This window comes from Somniosus microcephalus, chromosome 4 (assembly GCF_052327205.1).
Source record: "Somniosus microcephalus isolate GS21.2 chromosome 4, FLI_Smic_1.0, whole genome shotgun sequence".
Lineage (NCBI taxonomy): Eukaryota > Metazoa > Chordata > Chondrichthyes > Squaliformes > Somniosidae > Somniosus > Somniosus microcephalus.
This window is the reverse complement of record NC_140990.1, coordinates 91,759,533-91,780,199: the sequence shown is the minus strand read 5'-3', so window position 1 is coordinate 91,780,199 and position 20,667 is coordinate 91,759,533. Positions and strand designations below refer to the sequence as shown.

General features: G+C 55.1%; 1 protein-coding gene across 1 annotated transcript in view; it reads left to right on the top strand.

The window, feature by feature from the left end:
• LOC147119509 (uncharacterized) overlaps nucleotides 1-20,667 on the top strand; it is a 148,365-nt gene that overhangs the window by 5,337 nt on the left and 122,361 nt on the right. Inside the window, 19 exon segments of the mRNA XM_085984107.1 lie at nucleotides 65-158; nucleotides 605-663; nucleotides 977-1,000; nucleotides 1,134-1,191; nucleotides 1,370-1,423; nucleotides 2,412-2,449; nucleotides 2,851-2,907; nucleotides 2,999-3,034; nucleotides 3,438-3,482; nucleotides 3,706-3,754; nucleotides 4,023-4,081; nucleotides 4,214-4,246; nucleotides 5,548-5,604; nucleotides 5,966-6,098; nucleotides 6,232-6,269; nucleotides 6,583-6,631; nucleotides 7,080-7,174; nucleotides 7,621-7,711; nucleotides 7,800-7,856. Coding sequence (XP_085840233.1) covers nucleotides 65-158; nucleotides 605-663; nucleotides 977-1,000; nucleotides 1,134-1,191; nucleotides 1,370-1,423; nucleotides 2,412-2,449; nucleotides 2,851-2,907; nucleotides 2,999-3,034; nucleotides 3,438-3,482; nucleotides 3,706-3,754; nucleotides 4,023-4,081; nucleotides 4,214-4,246; nucleotides 5,548-5,604; nucleotides 5,966-6,098; nucleotides 6,232-6,269; nucleotides 6,583-6,631; nucleotides 7,080-7,174; nucleotides 7,621-7,711; nucleotides 7,800-7,856 — 1,126 coding nt within the window.

Genomic DNA, 20,667 nt, shown 5'->3' with positions numbered 1-20,667 from the left:
GAGATACCAGCTCCTCCATCACTAACACACAGCCTATCCCACTCTCAGATACCAGCTCCTCCATCACCCACACACAGCCTGTCCCACTCTCAGATACCAGCTCCTCCATCACCCACACACAGCTTGTCCCACTCTCAGATACCAGCTCCTCCATCACCCACACACAGCCTGTCCCACTTTCAGATACCAGCTCCTCCATCACTAACACACAGCCTGTCCCACTCTCAGATACCAGCTCCTCCATCACCCACACACAGCCTGTCCCACTCTCAGATACCAGCTCCTCCATCACCCACACACAGCCTGTCCCACTCTCAGATACCAGCTCCTCCATCACTAACACAGCCTGTCCAACTCTCAGATACCAGCTCCTCCATCACCCACACACAGCCTGTCCCACTCTGAGATACCAGCTCCTCCATCACTAACACACAGCCTGTCCCACTCTAAGATTCCAGCTCCTCCATCACTAACACACAGCCTGTCCCACTCTCAGATACCAGCTCCTCCATCACCCACACACAGCCTGTCACACTCTCAGGTACCAGCTCCTCCATCACTAACACACAGCCTGTCCCACTCCCAGATACCAGCTCCTCCATCACCCACACACCGCCTGTCCCACTCTCAGATACCAGCTCCTCCATCACCCACACACAGCCTATCCCGCTCTCAGATACCAGCTCCTCCATCACCCACACACAGCCTGTCCCACTCTCAGATAATAGCTCCTCCATCACCCACACACAGCCTGTCCCACTCTCAGATACCAGCTCCTCCATCACCCACACACAGCCTGTCCCACTCTCAGATACCAGCTCCTCCATCACTAACACACAGCCTGTCCCACTCTCAGATACCAGCTCCTCCATCACCCACACACAGCCTGTCCCACTCTCAGATACCAGCTCCTCCATCACCCCCACACAGCCTGTCCCAATCTCTGATACCAGCTCCTCCATCACTAACACACAACCTGTCCCACTCTCAGATACCAGCTGCTCCATCACCCAAACACAGCCTGTCCCACTCTCAGATACCAGCTCCTCCATCACCCACACACAGCCTGCCCCACTCTCAAATACCAACTCCTCCCTCACCCACACACAGCCTGTCCCACTCTCAGATAACAGCTCCTCCATCACCCACACACAGCCTGTCCCACTCTCAGATACCAGCTCCTCCATCACCCACACACAGCCTGTCCCACTCTCAGATACCAGCTCCTCCATCACCCACACACAGCCCGTCCCACTCTCAGATACCAGCTCCTCCATCACTAACACACAGCCTGTCCCACTCTCAGATACCAGCTCCTCCATCACCCACACACAGCCTGTCCCACTCTCAGATACCAGCTCCTCCATCACCCACACACAGCCTGTCCCACTCTCAGATACCAGCTCCTCCATCACCCACACACATCCTGTCCCACTCTCAGATACCAGCTCCTCCATCACCCACAAACAGCCGGTCCCACTCTCAGATACCAGCTCCTCCATCACTAACACACAGCCTGTCCCACTCTCAGATACCAGCTCCGCCATCACCCACACACAGCCTGTCCCACTCTCAGATACCAGCTCCTCCATCACACACACACAGCCTGGCCCACTCTAAGATTCCAGCTCCTCCATCACTAACACACAGCCTGTCCCACTCTCAGATACCAGCTCCTCCATCACCCACACACAGCCTTTCACACTCTCAGATACCAGCTCCTCCATCACTAACACACAGCCTGTCCCAATCTCAGATACCAGCTCCTCCATCACCCACACACAGCCTGTCCCACTCTCAGATACCAGCTCCTACATCACCCACACACAGCCTGTTCCACTCTCAGATACCAGCTCTTCCATCACCCACACACAGCCTGTCCCACTTTCAGATACCAGCTCCTCCATCACCCACACACAGCCTGTCCCACTCTCAGATACCAGCTCCTCCATCACCCACACACTGCCTGTCCCACTCTCAGATACCAGCTCTTACATCACCCACACACAGCCTGTCCCACTCTCAGATACCAGCTCCTCCATCACCCACACGCAGCCTGTCCCACTCTCAGATACCAGCTGCTCCATCACCCACACACAGCCTGTCCCACTCTCAGATACCAGCTCCTCCATCACCCACACACAGCCTGTCCCACTCTCAGATACCAGCTCCTCCATTACCCACACACAGCCTGTCCCACTCTCAGATACCAGCTCCTCCATCACCCACACACAGCCTGTCCCAATCTCAGATACCAGCTCCTCCATCACCCACACACAGCCTGTCCCACTCTCAGATACCAGCTCCTACATCACCCACACACAGCCTGTTCCACTCTCAGATACCAGCTCCTCTATTACCAACACACAGCCTGTCCCACTCTCAGATAACAGCTCCTCCATCACCCACACACAGTCTGTCCCACTCTCAGATACCAGCTCCTCCATCACCCACACACAGCCTGTCCCACTCTCAGATACCAGCTCCTCCATCACCCACACACAGCCTGTCCCAATCTCAGATACCAGCTCCTCCATCACCCACACACAGCCTGTCCCACTCTCAGATACAAGCTCCTACATCACCCACACACAGCCTGTCCCACTCTCAGATACCAGCTCCTCCATCACTAACACACAGCCTGTCCCACTCTCAGATACCAGCTCCTCCATCACGAACACAGCCTGTCCCACTCTCAGATACCAGCTCCTCCATCACTAACACACAGCCTGTCTCACTCTCAGATATCAGCTCCTCCATCACCGACACACAGCCTGTCCCACTCGCAGATACCAGCTCCTCCATCACTAACACACAGCCTGTCCCACTCTCAGATACCAGCTCCTCCATCACCCACACACAGCCTGTCCCACTCTCAGATACCAGCTCCTCCATCACCCCCACACAGCCTGTCCCACTCTCTGATTCCAGCTGCTCCATCACTAACACACAACCTGTCCCACTCTCAGATACCAGCTCCTCCATCACCCAAACACAGCCTGTCCCACTCTCAGATACCAGCTCCTCCATCACCCACACACAGCCTGCCCCACTCTCAGATGCCAGCTCCTCCATCACCCACACACAGCCTGTCCCACGCTCAGATACCAGCTCCTCCATCAGGCACACACAGCCTGTCCCACTCTCAGATACCAGCTCCTCCATCACCCACACACAGCCCGTCCCACTCTCAGATACCAGCTCCTCCATCACTAACACACAGCCTGTCCCACTCTCAGATACCAGCTCCTCCATCACCCACACACAGCCTGTCCCACTCTCAGATACCAGCTCCTCCATCACTAACACACAGCCTGTCCCACTCTCAGATACCAGCTCCTCCATCACCCACACACAGCCTGTCCCACTCTCAGATATCAGCTCCTCCATCACCCACACACAGCCTGTCCCACTTTCAGATACCAGTTCCTCCATCACCCACACACAGTCTGTCCCACTCTCAGATACCAGCTCCTCCATCACTAACACACAGTCTGTCCCACTGTCAGATACCAGCTCCTCCATCACACACACACAGCCTGTCCCACTCTCAGATACCAGCTCCTCCATCACCCACACACAGCCTGTCCCACTCTCACATACCAGCTCCTCCATCACCCACACACAGCCTGTCCCACTTTCAGATACCAGCTCCTCCATCACTAACACACAGCCTGTCCCACTCTCAGATACCAGCTCCTCCATCACCCACACACAGCCTGTCCCACTCTCAGATACCAGCTCCTCCATCACCCACACACAGCCTGTCCAACTCTCAGATACCAGCTCCTCCATCACCCACACACAGCCTGTCCCACTCTGAGATACCAGCTCCTCCATCACTAACACACAGCCTGTCCCACTCTAAGATTCCAGCTCCTCCATCACTAACACACAGCCTGTCCCACTCTCAGATACCAGCTCCTCCATCACCCACACACAGCCTGTCACACTCTCAGATACCAGCTCCTCCATCACTAACACACAGCCTGTCCCACTCCCAGATACCAGCTCCTCCATCACCCACACACCGCCTGTCCCACTCTCAGATACCAGCTCCTCCATCACCCACACACAGCCTGTCCCACTCTCAGATACCAGCTCCTCCATCACTCACACACAGCCTGTCCCACTCTCAGATACCAGCTCCTCCATCACTAACACACAGCCTATCCCACTCTCAGATACCAGCTCCTCCATCACCCACACACAGCCTGCCCACTCTCAGATACCAGCTCCTCCATCACCCACACACAGCCTGTCCCACTCTCAGATACCAGCTACTCCATCACCCACACACAGCCTGTCCCACTTTCAGATACCAGCTCCTCCATCACTAACACACAGCCTGTCCCACTCTCAGATACCAGCTCCTCCATCACCCACACACAGCCTGTCCCACTCTCAGATACCAGCTCCTCCATCACCCACACACAGCCTGTCCCACTCTCAGATACCAGCTCCTCCATCACTAACACACAGCCTGTCCCACTCTCAGATACCAGCTCCTCCATCACCCACACACAGCCTGTCCCACTCTCAGATACCAGCTCCTCCATCACACACACACAGCCTGTCCCACTCTCAGATACCAGCGCCTCAATCACCCACACACAGCCTGTCCCACTCTCAGATACCAGCTCCTCCATCGCCCACACACAGCCTGTCCCACTCTGAGATACCAGCTCCTCCATCACTAACACACAGCCTATCCCACTCTCAGATACCAGCTCCTCCATCACCCACACACAGCCTGTCCCACTCTCAGATACCAGCTCCTCCATCACCCACACACAGCTTGTCCCACTCTCAGATACCAGCTCCTCCATCACCCACACACAGCCTGTCCCACTTTCAGATACCAGCTCCTCCATCACTAACACACAGCCTGTCCCACTCTCAGATACCAGCTCCTCCATCACCCACACACAGCCTGTCCCACTCTCAGATACCAGCTCCTCCATCACCCACACACAGCCTGTCCCACTCTCAGATACCAGCTCCTCCATCACTAACACAGCCTGTCCAACTCTCAGATACCAGCTCCTCCATCACCCACACACAGCCTGTCCCACTCTGAGATACCAGCTCCTCCATCACTAACACACAGCCTGTCCCACTCTAAGATTCCAGCTCCTCCATCACTAACACACAGCCTGTCCCACTCTCAGATACCAGCTCCTCCATCACCCACACACAGCCTGTCACACTCTCAGGTACCAGCTCCTCCATCACTAACACACAGCCTGTCCCACTCCCAGATACCAGCTCCTCCATCACCCACACACCGCCTGTCCCACTCTCAGATACCAGCTCCTCCATCACCCACACACAGCCTATCCCGCTCTCAGATACCAGCTCCTCCATCACCCACACACAGCCTGTCCCACTCTCAGATAATAGCTCCTCCATCACCCACACACAGCCTGTCCCACTCTCAGATACCAGCTCCTCCATCACCCACACACAGCCTGTCCCACTCTCAGATACCAGCTCCTCCATCACTAACACACAGCCTGTCCCACTCTCAGATACCAGCTCCTCCATCACCCACACACAGCCTGTCCCACTCTCAGATACCAGCTCCTCCATCACCCCCACACAGCCTGTCCCAATCTCTGATACCAGCTCCTCCATCACTAACACACAACCTGTCCCACTCTCAGATACCAGCTGCTCCATCACCCAAACACAGCCTGTCCCACTCTCAGATACCAGCTCCTCCATCACCCACACACAGCCTGCCCCACTCTCAAATACCAACTCCTCCATCACCCACACACAGCCTGTCCCACTCTCAGATACCAGCTCCTCCATCACCCACACACAGCCTGTCCCACTCTCAGATACCAGCTCCTCCATCACTCACACACAGCCTGTCCCACTCTCAGATACCAGCTCCTCCATCACCCACGCACAGCCCGTCCCACTCTCAGATACCAGCTCCTCCATCACTAACACACAGCCTGTCCCACTCTCAGATACCAGCTCCTCCATCACCCACACACAGCCTGTCCCACTCTCAGATACCAGCTCCTCCATCACCCACACACAGCCTGTCCCACTCTCAGATACCAGCTCCTCCATCACCCACACACATCCTGTCCCACTCTCAGATACCAGCTCCTCCATCACCCACAAACAGCCGGTCCCACTCTCAGATACCAGCTCCTCCATCACTAACACACAGCCTGTCCCACTCTCAGATACCAGCTCCGCCATCACCCACACACAGCCTGTCCCACTCTCAGATACCAGCTCCTCCATCACACACACACAGCCTGGCCCACTCTAAGATTCCAGCTCCTCCATCACTAACACACAGCCTGTCCCACTCTCAGATACCAGCTCCTCCATCACCCACACACAGCCTTTCACACTCTCAGATACCAGCTCCTCCATCACTAACACACAGCCTGTCCCAATCTCAGATACCAGCTCCTCCATCACCCACACACAGCCTGTCCCACTCTCAGATACCAGCTCCTACATCACCCACACACAGCCTGTTCCACTCTCAGATACCAGCTCTTCCATCACCCACACACAGCCTGTCCCACTTTCAGATACCAGCTCCTCCATCACCCACACACAGCCTGTCCCACTCTCAGATACCAGCTCCTCCATCACCCACACACTGCCTGTCCCACTCTCAGATACCAGCTCTTCCATCACCCACACACAGCCTGTCCCACTCTCAGATACCAGCTCCTCCATCACCCACACGCAGCCTGTCCCACTCTCAGATACCAGCTGCTCCATCACCCACACACAGCCTGTCCCACTCTCAGATACCAGCTCCTCCATCACCCACACACAGCCTGTCCCACTCTCAGATACCAGCTCCTCCATTACCCACACACAGCCTGTCCCACTCTCAGATACCAGCTCCTCCATCACCCACACACAGCCTGTCCCAATCTCAGATACCAGCTCCTCCATCACCCACACACAGCCTGTCCCACTCTCAGATACCAGCTCCTACATCACCCACACACAGCCTGTTCCACTCTCAGATACCAGCTCCTCTATTACCCACACACAGCCTGTCCCACTCTCAGATAACAGCTCCTCCATCACCCACACACAGTCTGTCCCACTCTCAGATACCAGCTCCTCCATCACCCACACACAGCCTGTCCCACTCTCAGATACCAGCTCCTCCATCACCCACACACAGCCTGTCCCAATCTCAGATACCAGCTCCTCCATCACCCACACACAGCCTGTCCCACTCTCAGATACAAGCTCCTACATCACCCACACACAGCCTGTCCCACTCTCAGATACCAGCTCCTCCATCACTAACACACAGCCTGTCCCACTCTCAGATACCAGCTCCTCCATCACGAACACAGCCTGTCCCACTCTCAGATACCAGCTCCTCCATCACTAACACACAGCCTGTCTCACTCTCAGATATCAGCTCCTCCATCACCGACACACAGCCTGTCCCACTCGCAGATACCAGCTCCTCCATCACTAACACACAGCCTGTCCCACTCTCAGATACCAGCTCCTCCATCACCCACACACAGCCTGTCCCACTCTCAGATACCAGCTCCTCCATCACCCCCACACAGCCTGTCCCACTCTCTGATTCCAGCTGCTCCATCACTAACACACAACCTGTCCCACTCTCAGATACCAGCTCCTCCATCACCCAAACACAGCCTGTCCCACTCTCAGATACCAGCTCCTCCATCACCCACACACAGCCTGCCCCACTCTCAGATGCCAGCTCCTCCATCACCCACACACAGCCTGTCCCACGCTCAGATACCAGCTCCTCCATCACGCACACACAGCCTGTCCCACTCTCAGATACCAGCTCCTCCATCACCCACACACAGCCCGTCCCACTCTCAGATACCAGCTCCTCCATCACTAACACACAGCCTGTCCCACTCTCAGATACCAGCTCCTCCATCACCCACACACAGCCTGTCCCACTCTCAGATACCAGCTCCTCCATCACTAACACACAGCCTGTCCCACTCTCAGATACCAGCTCCTCCATCACCCACACACAGCCTGTCCCACTCTCAGATATCAGCTCCTCCATCACCCACACACAGCCTGTCCCACTTTCAGATACCAGTTCCTCCATCACCCACACACAGTCTGTCCCACTCTCAGATACCAGCTCCTCCATCACTAACACACTGTCTGTCCCACTGTCAGATACCAGCTCCTCCATCACACACACACAGCCTGTCCCACTCTCAGATACCAGCTCCTCCATCACCCACACACAGCCTGTCCCACTCTCAGATACCAGCTCCTCCATCACCCACACACAGCCTGTCCCACTTTCAGATACCAGCTCCTCCATCACTAACACACAGCCTGTCCCACTCTCAGATACCAGCTCCTCCATCACCCACACACAGCCTGTCCCACTCTCAGATACCAGCTCCTCCATCACCCACACACAGCCTGTCCAACTCTCAGATACCAGCTCCTCCATCACCCACACACAGCCTGTCCCACTCTGAGATACCAGCTCCTCCATCACTAACACACAGCCTGTCCCACTCTAAGATTCCAGCTCCTCCATCACTAACACACAGCCTGTCCCACTCTCAGATACCAGCTCCTCCATCACCCACACACAGCCTGTCACACTCTCAGATACCAGCTCCTCCATCACTAACACACAGCCTGTCCCACTCCCAGATACCAGCTCCACCATCACCCACACACCGCCTGTCCCACTCTCAGATACCAGCTCCTCCATCACCCACACACAGCCTGGCCCACTCTAAGATTCCAGCTCCTCCATCACTAACACACAGCCTGTCCCACTCTCAGATACCAGCTCCTCCATCACCCACACACAGCCTGTCCCACTCTCAGATACCAGCTCCTCCATCACACACACACAGCCTGGCCCACTCTAAGATTCCAGCTCCTCCATCACTAACACACAGCCTGTCCCACTCTCAGATACCAGCTCCTCCATCACCCACACACAGCCTTTCACACTCTCAGATACCAGCTCCTCCATCACTAACACACAGCCTGTCCCAATCTCAGATACCAGCTCCTCCATCACCCACACACAGCCTGTCCCACTCTCAGATACCAGCTCCTACATCACCCACACACAGCCTGTTCCACTCTCAGATACCAGCTCTTCCATCACCCACACACAGCCTGTCCCACTTTCAGATACCAGCTCCTCCATCACCCACACACTGCCTGTCCCACTCTCAGATACCAGCTCTTCCATCACCCACACACAGCCTGTCCCACTCTCAGATACCAGCTCCTCCATCACCCACACGCAGCCTGTCCCACTCTCAGATACCAGATGCTCCATCACCCACACACAGCCTGTCCCACTCTCAGATACCAGCTCCTCCATCACCCACACACAGCCTGTCCCACTCTCAGATACCAGCTCCTCCATCACGAACACAGCCTGTCCCACTCTCAGATACCAGCTCCTCCATCACTAACACACAGCCTGTCTCACTCTCAGATATCAGCTCCTCCATCACCGACACACAGCCTGTCCAACTCGCAGATACCAGCTCCTCCATCACTAACACACAGCCTGTCCCACTCTCAGATACCAGCTCCTCCATCACCCACACACAGCCTGTCCCACTCTCAGATACCAGCTCCTCCATCACCCCCACACAGCCTGTCCCACTCTCTGATTCCAGCTGCTCCATCACTAACACACAACCTGTCCCACTCTCAGATACCAGCTCCTCCATCACCCAAACACAGCCTGTCCCACTCTCAGATACCAGCTCCTCCATCACCCACACACAGCCTGCCCCACTCTCAGATGCCAGCTCCTCCATCACCCACACACAGCCTGTCCCACGCTCAGATACCAGCTCCTCCATCACGCACACACAGCCTGTCCCACTCTCAGATACCAGCTCCTCCATCACCCACACACAGCCCGTCCCACTCTCAGATACCAGCTCCTCCATCACTAACACACAGCCTGTCCCACTCTCAGATACCAGCTCCTCCATCACCCACACACAGCCTGTCCCACTCTCAGATACCAGCTCCTCCATCACTAACACACAGCCTGTCCCACTCTCAGATACCAGCTCCTCCATCACCCACACACAGCCTGTCCCACTCTCAGATATCAGCTCCTCCATCACCCACACACAGCCTGTCCCACTTTCAGATACCAGTTCCTCCATCACCCACACACAGTCTGTCCCACTCTCAGATACCAGCTCCTCCATCACTAACACACAGTCTGTCCCACTGTCAGATACCAGCTCCTCCATCACACACACACAGCCTGTCCCACTCTCAGATACCAGCTCCTCCATCACCCACACACAGCCTGTCCCACTCTCAGATACCAGCTCCTCCATCACCCACACACAGCCTGTCCCACTTTCAGATACCAGCTCCTCCATCACTAACACACAGCCTGTCCCACTCTCAGATACCAGCTCCTCCATCACCCACACACAGCCTGTCCCACTCTCAGATACCAGCTCCTCCATCACCCACACACAGCCTGTCCAACTCTCAGATACCAGCTCCTCCATCACCCACACACAGCCTGTCCCACTCTGAGATACCAGCTCCTCCATCACTAACACACAGCCTGTCCCACTCTAAGATTCCAGCTCCTCCATCACTAACACACAGCCTGTCCCACTCTCAGATACCAGCTCCTCCATCACCCACACACAGCCTGTCACACTCTCAGATACCAGCTCCTCCATCACTAACACACAGCCTGTCCCACTCCCAGATACCAGCTCCACCATCACCCACACACCGCCTGTCCCACTCTCAGATACCAGCTCCTCCATCACCCACACACAGCCTGGCCCACTCTAAGATTCCAGCTCCTCCATCACTAACACACAGCCTGTCCCACTCTCAGATACCAGCTCCTCCATCACCCACACACAGCCTGTCCCACTCTCAGATACCAGCTCCTCCATCACACACACACAGCCTGGCCCACTCTAAGATTCCAGCTCCTCCATCACTAACACACAGCCTGTCCCACTCTCAGATACCAGCTCCTCCATCACCCACACACAGCCTTTCACACTCTCAGATACCAGCTCCTCCATCACTAACACACAGCCTGTCCCAATCTCAGATACCAGCTCCTCCATCACCCACACACAGCCTGTCCCACTCTCAGATACCAGCTCCTACATCACCCACACACAGCCTGTTCCACTCTCAGATACCAGCTCTTCCATCACCCACACACAGCCTGTCCCACTTTCAGATACCAGCTCCTCCATCACCCACACACAGCCTGTCCCACTCTCAGATACCAGCTCCTCCATCACCCACACACTGCCTGTCCCACTCTCAGATACCAGCTCTTCCATCACCCACACACAGCCTGTCCCACTCTCAGATACCAGCTCCTCCATCACCCACACGCAGCCTGTCCCACTCTCAGATACCAGATGCTCCATCACCCACACACAGCCTGTCCCACTCTCAGATACCAGCTCCTCCATCACCCACACACAGCCTGTCCCACTCTCAGATACCAGCTCCTCCATTACCCACACACAGCCTGTCCCACTCTCAGATACCAGCTCCTCCATCACCCACACACAGCCTGTCCCAATCTCAGATACCAGCTCCTCCATCACCCACACACAGCCTGTCCCACTCTCAGATACCAGCTCCTACATCACCCACACACAGCCTGTTCCACTCTCAGATACCAGCTCCTCTATTACCCACACACAGCCTGTCCCACTCTCAGATAACAGCTCCTCCATCACCCACACACAGTCTGTCCCACTCTCAGATACCAGCTCCTCCATCACCCACACACAGCCTGTCCCACTTTCAGATGCCAGCTCCTCCATCACCCACACACAGCCTGTCCCAATCTCAGATACCAGCTCCTCCATCACCCACACACAGCCTGTCCCACTCTCAGATACAAGCTCCTACATCACCCACACACAGCCTGTCCCACTCTCAGATACCAGCTCCTCCATCACTAACACACAGCCTGTCCCACTCTCAGATACCAGCTCCTCCATCACGAACACAGCCTGTCCCACTCTCAGATACCAGCTCCTCCATCACTAACACACAGCCTGTCTCACTCTCAGATATCAGCTCCTCCATCACCCACACACAGCCTGTCCCACTCTCAGATACCAGCTCCTCCATCACTAACACACAGCCTGTCCCACTCTCAGATACCAGCTCCTCCATCACCCACACACAGCCTGTCCCACTCTCAGATACCAGCTCCTCCATCACCCCCACACAGCCTGTCCCACTCTCTGATTCCAGCTCCTCCATCACTAACACACAACCTGTCCCACTCTCAGATACCAGCTCCTCCATCACCCAAACACAGCCTGTCCCACTCTCAGATACCAGCTCCTCCATCACCCACACACAGCCTGCCCCACTCTCAGATGCCAGCTCCTCCATCACCCACACACAGCCTGTTCCACTCTCAGATACCAGCTCCTCCATCACGCACACACAGCCTGTCCCACTCTCAGATACCAGCTCCTCCATCACCCACACACAGCCCGTCCCACTCTCAGATACCAGCTCCTCCATCACTAACACACAGCCTGTCCCACTCTCAGATACCAGCTCCTCCATCACCCACACACAGCCTGTCCCACTCTCAGATACCAGCTCCTCCATCACTAACACACAGCCTGTCCCACTCTCAGATACCAGCAGATACCAGCTCCTCCATCACCCACACACAGCCTGTCCCACTCTCAGATATCAGCTCCTCCATCACCCACACACGGCCTGTCCCACTTTCAGATACCAGTTCCTCCATCACCCACACACAGTCTGTCCCACTCTCAGATACCAGCTCGTCCATCACTAACACACAGTCTGTCCCACTGTCAGATACCAGCTCCTCCATCACACACACACAGCCTGTCCCACTCTCAGATACCAGCTCCTCCATCACCCACACACAGCCTGTCCCACTCTCAGATACCAGCTCCTCCATCACCCACACACAGCCTGTCCCACTTTCAGATACCAGCTCCTCCATCACTAACACACAGCCTGTCCCACTCTCAGATACCAGCTCCTCCATCACCCACACACAGCCTGTCCCACTCTCAGATACCAGCTCCTCCATCACCCACACACAGCCTGTCCCACTCTCAGATACCAGCTCCTCCATCACTAACACAGCCTGTCCAACTCTCAGATACCAGCTCCTCCATCACCCACACACAGCCTGTCCCACTCTGAGATACCAGCTCCTCCATCACTAACACACAGCCTGTCCCACTCTAAGATTCCAGCTCCTCCATCACTAACACACAGCCTGTCCGACTCTCAGATACCAGCTCCTCCATCACCCACACACAGCCTGTCACACTCTCAGATACCAGCTCCTCCATCACTAACACACAGCCTGTCCCACTCCCAGATACCAGCTCCTCCATCACCCACACACCGCCTGTCCCACTCTCAGATACCAGCTCCTCCATCACCCACACACAGCCTATCCCGCTCTCAGATACCAGCTCCTCCATCACCCACACACAGCCTGTCCCACTCTCAGATAATAGCTCCTCCATCACCCACACACAGCCTGTCCCACTCTCAGATACCAGCTCCTCCATCACCCACACACAGACTGTCCCACTCTCAGATACCAGCTCCTCCATCACTAACACACAGCCTGTCCCACTCTCAGATACCAGCTCCTCCATCACCCACACACAGCCTGTCCCACTCTCAGATACCAGCTCCTCCATCACCCCCACACAGCCTGTCCCAATCTCTGATACCAGCTCCTCCATCACTAACACACAACCTGTCCCACTCTCAGATACCAGCTGCTCCATCACCCAAACACAGCCTGTCCCACTCTCAGATACCAGCTCCTCCATCACCCACACACAGCCTGCCCCACTCTCAAATACCAACTCCTCCATCACCTACACACAGCCTGTCCCACTCTCAGATACCAGCTTCTCCATCACCCACACACAGCCTGTCCCACTCTCAGATACCAGCTCCTCCATCACCCACACACAGCCTGTCCCACTCTCAGATACCAGCTCCTCCATCACCCACACACAGCCCGTCCCACTCTCAGATACCAGCTCCTCCATCACTAACACACAGCCTGTCCCACTCTCAGATACCAGCTCCTCCATCACCCACACACAGCCTGTCCCACTCTCAGATACCAGCTCCTCCATCACCCACACACAGCCTGTCCCACTCTCAGATACCAGCTCCTCCATCACCCACACACATCCTGTCCCACTCTCAGATACCAGCTCCTCCATCACCCACAAACAGCCGGTCCCACTCTCAGATACCAGCTCCGCCATCACCCACACACAGCCTGTCCCACTCTCAGATACCAGCTCCTCCATCACACACACACAGCCTGGCCCACTCTAAGATTCCAGCTCCTCCATCACTAACACACAGCCTGTCCCACTCTCAGATACCAGCTCCTCCATCACCCACACACAGCCTTTCACACTCTCAGATACCAGCTCCTCCATCACTAACACACAGCCTGTCCCAATCTCAGATACCAGCTCCTCCATCACCCACACACAGCCTGTCCCACTCTCAGATACCAGCTCCTACATCACCCACACACAGCCTGTTCCACTCTCAGATACCAGCTCTTCCATCACCCACACACAGCCTGTCCCACTCTCAGATACCAGCTCCTCCATCACCCACACACAGCCTGTCCCTCTCTCAGATACCAGCTCCTCCATCACCCACACACTGCCTGTCCCACTCTCAGATACCAGCTCTTCCATCACCCACACACAGCCTGTCCCACTCTCAGATACCAGCTCCTCCATTACCCACACACAGCCTGTCCCACTCTCAGATACCAGCTCCTCCATCACCCACACACAGCCTGTCCCAATCTCAGATACCAGCTCCTGCATCACCCACACACAGCCTGTCCCACTCTCAGATACCAGCTCCTACATCACCCACACACAGCCTGTTCCACTCTCAGATACCAGCTCCTCTATTACCCACACACAGCCTGTCCCACTCTCAGATAACAGCTCCTCCATCACCCACACACAGTCTGTCCCACTCTCAGATACCAGCTCCTCCATCACCCACACACAGCCTGTCCCACTCTCAGATACCAGCTCCTCCATCACCCACACACAGCCTGTCCCAATCTCAGATACAAGCTCCTCCATCACCCACACACAGCCTGTCCCACTCTCAGATACAAGCTCCTACATCACCCACACACAGCCTGTCCCACTCTCAGATACCAGCTCCTCCATCACTAACACACAGCCTGTCCCACTCTCAGATACCAGCTCCTCCATCACGAACACAGCCTGTCCCACTCTCAGATACCAGCTCCTCCATCACCCACACACAGCCTGTCTCACTCTCAGATATCAGCTCCTCCATCACCCACACACAGCCTGTCCCACTCTCAGATACCAGCTCCTCCATCACTAACACACAGCCTGTCCCACTCTCAGATACCAGCTCCTCCATCACCCACACACAGCCTGTCCCACTCTCAGATACCAGCTCCTCCATCACCCCCACACAGCCTGTCCCACTCTCTGATTCCAGCTCCTCCATCACTAACACACAACCTGTCCCACTCTCAGATACCAGCTCCTCCATCACCCAAACACAGCCTGTCCCACTCTCAGATACCAGCTCCTCCATCACCCACACACAGCCTGCCCCACTCTCAGATGCCAGCTCCTCCATCACCCACACACAGCCTGTCCCACTCTCAGATACCAGCTCCTCCATCACCCACACACAGCCTGTCCCACTCTCAGATACCAGCTCCTCCATCACCCACACACAGCCCGTCCCACTCTCAGATACCAGCTCCTCATCACTAACACACAGCCTGTCCCACTCTCAGATACCAGCTCCTCCATCACCCACACACAGCCTGTCCCACTCTCAGATACCAGCTCCTCCATCACTAACACACAGCCTGTCCCACTCTCAGATACCAGCTCCTCCATCACCCACACACAGCCTGTCCCACTCTCAGATATCAGCTCCTCCATCACCCACACACAGCCTGTCCACTTTCAGATACCCGTTCCTCCATCACCCACACACAGTCTGTCCCACTCTCAGATACCAGCTCCTCCATCACTAACACACAGTCTGTCCCACTGTCAGATACCAGCTCCTCCATCACACACACACAGCCTGTCCCACTCTCAGATACCAGCTCCTCCATCACCCACACACAGCCTGTCCCACTCTCAGATACCAGCTCCTCCATCACCCACACACAGCCTGTCCCACTCTCAGATACCAGCTCCTCCACCACTAACACACAGCCTGTCCCACTCTCAGATACCAGCCCCTCCATCGCCCACACACAGCCTGTCCCACTCTCACATACCAGCTCCTCCATCACCCACACACAGCCTGTCCCAGTCTCAGATATCAGCTCCTCCATCACCCACACACAGCCTGTCCCACTCTCAGATACCAGCTCCTCCATCACCCACACACAGCCTGTCCCACTCTCAGATACCAGCTCCTCCATCACCCACACACAGCCTGTCCCACTCTCAGATACCAGCTCCTCCATCACTAACACACAGCCTGTCCCACTCTCAGATACCAGCTCCTCCATCACCCACACACAGCCTGTCCCACTCTCAGATACCAGCTCCTCCATCACCCACACACAGCCTGTCCCACTCTCAGATACCAGCTCCTCCATCACTAACACACAGCCTGCCCCACTCTCAGATACCAGCTCCTCCATCACTAACACACAGCCTGTCCCACTCTCAGATACCAGCTCCTCCATCACCCACACACAGCCTGTCCCACTCTCAGATACCAGCTCCTCCATCACCCACACACAGCCTGTCCCACTCTCAGATTCCAGCTCCTCCATCACGAACACACAGCCTGTCCCACTCTCAGATACCAGCTCCTCCATCACGAACACAGCCTGTCCCACTCTCAGATACCAGCTCCTCCATCACTAACACACAGCCTGTCTCACTCTCAGATACCAGCTCCTCCATCACCCACACACAGCCTGTCCCACTCTCAGATACCAGCTCCTCCATCAGTGATACACAGCCTGTCCCACTCTCAGATACCAGCTCCTCCATCACCCACACACAGCCTGTCCCACTCTCAGATACCAGCTCCTCCATGACTAACACACAGCCTGTCCCACTCTCAGATACCAGCTCCTACATCACCCACACACAGCCTGTCCCACTCTCAGATACCAGCTCCTCCATCACCCACACACAGCCTGTCCCACTCTCAGATACCAGCTCCTCCATCACTAACACACAGCCTGTCCCACTCTCAGATACCAGCTCCTCCATCACTAACACACAGCCTGTCCCACTCTCAGATACCAGCTCCTCCATCACCCCCACACAGCCTGTCCCACTCTCTGATACCAGCTCCTCCATCACTAACACGCAACCTGTCCCACTCTCAGATACCAGCTCCTCCATCACCCAAACACAGCCTGTCCCACTCTCAGATACCAGCTCCTCCATCACCCACACACAGCCTGTCCCACTCTCAGATACCACCTCCTCCATCACCACACACTGCCCGTCCCACTCTCAGATACCAGCTCCTCCATCACTAACACACAGCCTGTCCCACTCTCAGATACCAGCTCCTCCATCACCCACACACAGCCTGTCCCACTCTCAGATACCAGCTCCTCCATCACCCACACACAGCCCGTCCCACTCTCAGATACCAGCTCCTCCATCACTAACACACAGCCTGTCCCACTCTCAGATACCAGCTCCTCCATCACCCACACACAGCCTGTCCCACTCTCAGATACCAGCTCCTCCATCACCCACACACAGCCTGTCCCACTCTCAGATACCAGCTCCTCCATCACCCACACACAGCCTGTCCCACTCTCAGATACCAGCTCCTCCATCACTAACACACAGCCTGTCCCACTCTCAGATACCAGCTCCTCCATCACCCACACACAGCCTGTCCCACTCTCAGATACCTGCTCCTCCATCACCCACACACAGCCTGTCCCACTCTCAGATACCAGCTCCTCCATCACCCACAAACAGCCGGTCCCACTCTCAGATACCAGCTCCTCCATCACTAACACACAGCCTGTCCCACTCTCAGATAACAGCTCCTCCATCACCCACACACAGCGTGTCCCACTCTCAGATACCAGCTCCTCCATCACCCACACACAGCCTGTCCCACTCTCAGATACCAGCTCCTCCATCACCCACACACAGCCTGTCCCGCTCTCAGATACCAGCTCCTCCATCACCCACACACAGCCTGTCCCACTCTCAGATACCAGCTCCTCCATCACCCACACACAGCGTGTCCCTCTCTCAGATAATAGCTCCTCCATCACCCACACACAGCCTGTCCCACTCTCAGATACCAGCTCCTCCATCACCCACACACAGCCTGTCCCACTCTCAGATACCAGCTCCTCCATCACTAACACACAGCCTGTCCCACTCACTGATACCAGCTCCTCCATCACTAACACACAGCCTGTCCCACTCTCAGATACCAGCTCCTCCATCACCCACACACAGCCTGTCCCACTCTCAGATACCAGCTCCTCCATCACCCACACACAGCCTGTCCCACTCTCAGATACCAGCTCCTCCATCACCCACACACAGCCTGTCCCACTCTCAGATACCAGCTCCTCCATCACCCACACAGCCTGTCCCACTCTCAGATACCAGCTCCTCCATCACACCCACACAGCCTGTCCCACTCTCAGATACCAGCTCCTCCATCACCCACACACAGCCTGTCCCACTCTCAGATGCCAGCTCCTCCATCACTAACACACAGCCTGTCCCACTCTCAGATACCAGCTCCTCCATCACCCACACACAGCCTGTCCCACTCTCAGATACCAGCTCCTCCATCACCCACACACAGCCTATCCCACTCTCAGATACCAGCTCCTCCATCACTAACACACAGCCTGTCTCACTCTCAGATACCAGCTCCTCCATCACTAACACACAGCCTGTCCCACTCTCAGATACCAGCTCCTCCATCACCCACACACAGCCTGTCCCACTCTCAGATACCAGCTCCTCCATCACCCCCACACAGCCTGTCCCACTCTCTGATACCAGCTCCTCCATCAATAACACACAACCTGTCCCACTCTCAGATACCAGCTCCTCCATCACCCAAACACAGCCTGTCCCACTCTCAGATACCAGCTCCTCCATCACCCACACACAGCCTGCCCCACTCTCAGATACCAGCTCCTCCATCACCCACACACAGCCTGTCCCACTCTCAGATACCAGCTCCTCCATCACCCACACACAGCCCGTCCCACTCTCAGATACCAGCTCCTCCATCACTAACACACAGCCTGTCCCACTCTCAGATACCAGCTCCTCCATCACCCACACACAGCCTGTCCCACTCTCAGATACCAGCTCCTCCATCACCCACACACAGCCTGTCCCACTCTCAGATACCTGCTCCTCCATCACCCACACACAGCCTGTCCCACTCTCAGATACCAGCTCCTCCATCACCCACAAACAGCCGGTCCCACTCTCTGATACCAGCTCCTCCATCACTAACACACAGCCTGTCCCACTCTCAGATAACAGCTCCTCCATCACCCACACACAGCCTGTCCCACTCTCAGATACCAGCTCCTCCATCAATTTACAATTTTTACAATTTAAATCGCTTTATTGGCATGATAAGTTACATCTTATGTTGCCAAAGCATCAAAATACATTTATGGTTTAGCACATAAACGCAGTTCTATTCATACAGTGTATAAACAGGTATATCCCTGAGGGTATAAATATACATTCGCATTGTTTATATATATTTTTTCTTAGTTTACTGGTTGTCCCTCTGTTCATGGCAAGCTGTAACATAGTGCGCCGCCAGTGTTATACAGCTTCTCTCCTCTCCCAGTAGGAATGGGAGTTTTTGGTTGTCATTCAGATTTCTGAAATCAGGGCATATTTGTGAGAATTTTTGGTAGAAATTCTCCCTGATGCCCTGATATTTTCCACAAGCTGTGAGGAAGTGCATCTCTGTCTCCACCACTCCCTGACTGCAGTGAGAGCATATCCTGTCCTCTCTTGGCAGCCTGGTCTGCCTGTGTCTGCCTTTTTCGATCGCTAGGCTATGTTCGCTAAGTCTGTACCTTGTCAAGGTTCTTCTCAGTTTGTTATCCTTTACCATGGTCAGGTAATCAGCTATGTTGTATTGTCTGTTTAGGGCCAAGTAGCAATTGAGTTTGCTTTGGGTTTTTGTTGTTTCTGCCCAATATGTCAGATATTTTTCCTTTTGCTTAGCGACGATTGTGTTGGGTCGAATTCTTTGTGTTACCCTGTCACTGTCCTGGGGCTGGTTATTGTTAGTATTGTTAGTAGTTACTTCACTGAGTCCCAGGACTAGTTGACTGAGGGTATTCTTCTTTATGGTCAGCTCTTGGCATTTCAGGGCGTCGTAGTGATAGCATTGGGGATTGCTCATTTGTAGGTGATTCCAAAATTTGGTGGCTCTTTTTTGGATAGTGATTATTAATGGATATTGGCCTAGTTCCGCCCTGCATGCATTGTTTACTGTTTTCCTTTGAGTCCGGAGGATACTTTTACAGAATTCTGCATGTAGGATCTCAATTGGGTGTTTGTCCCATTT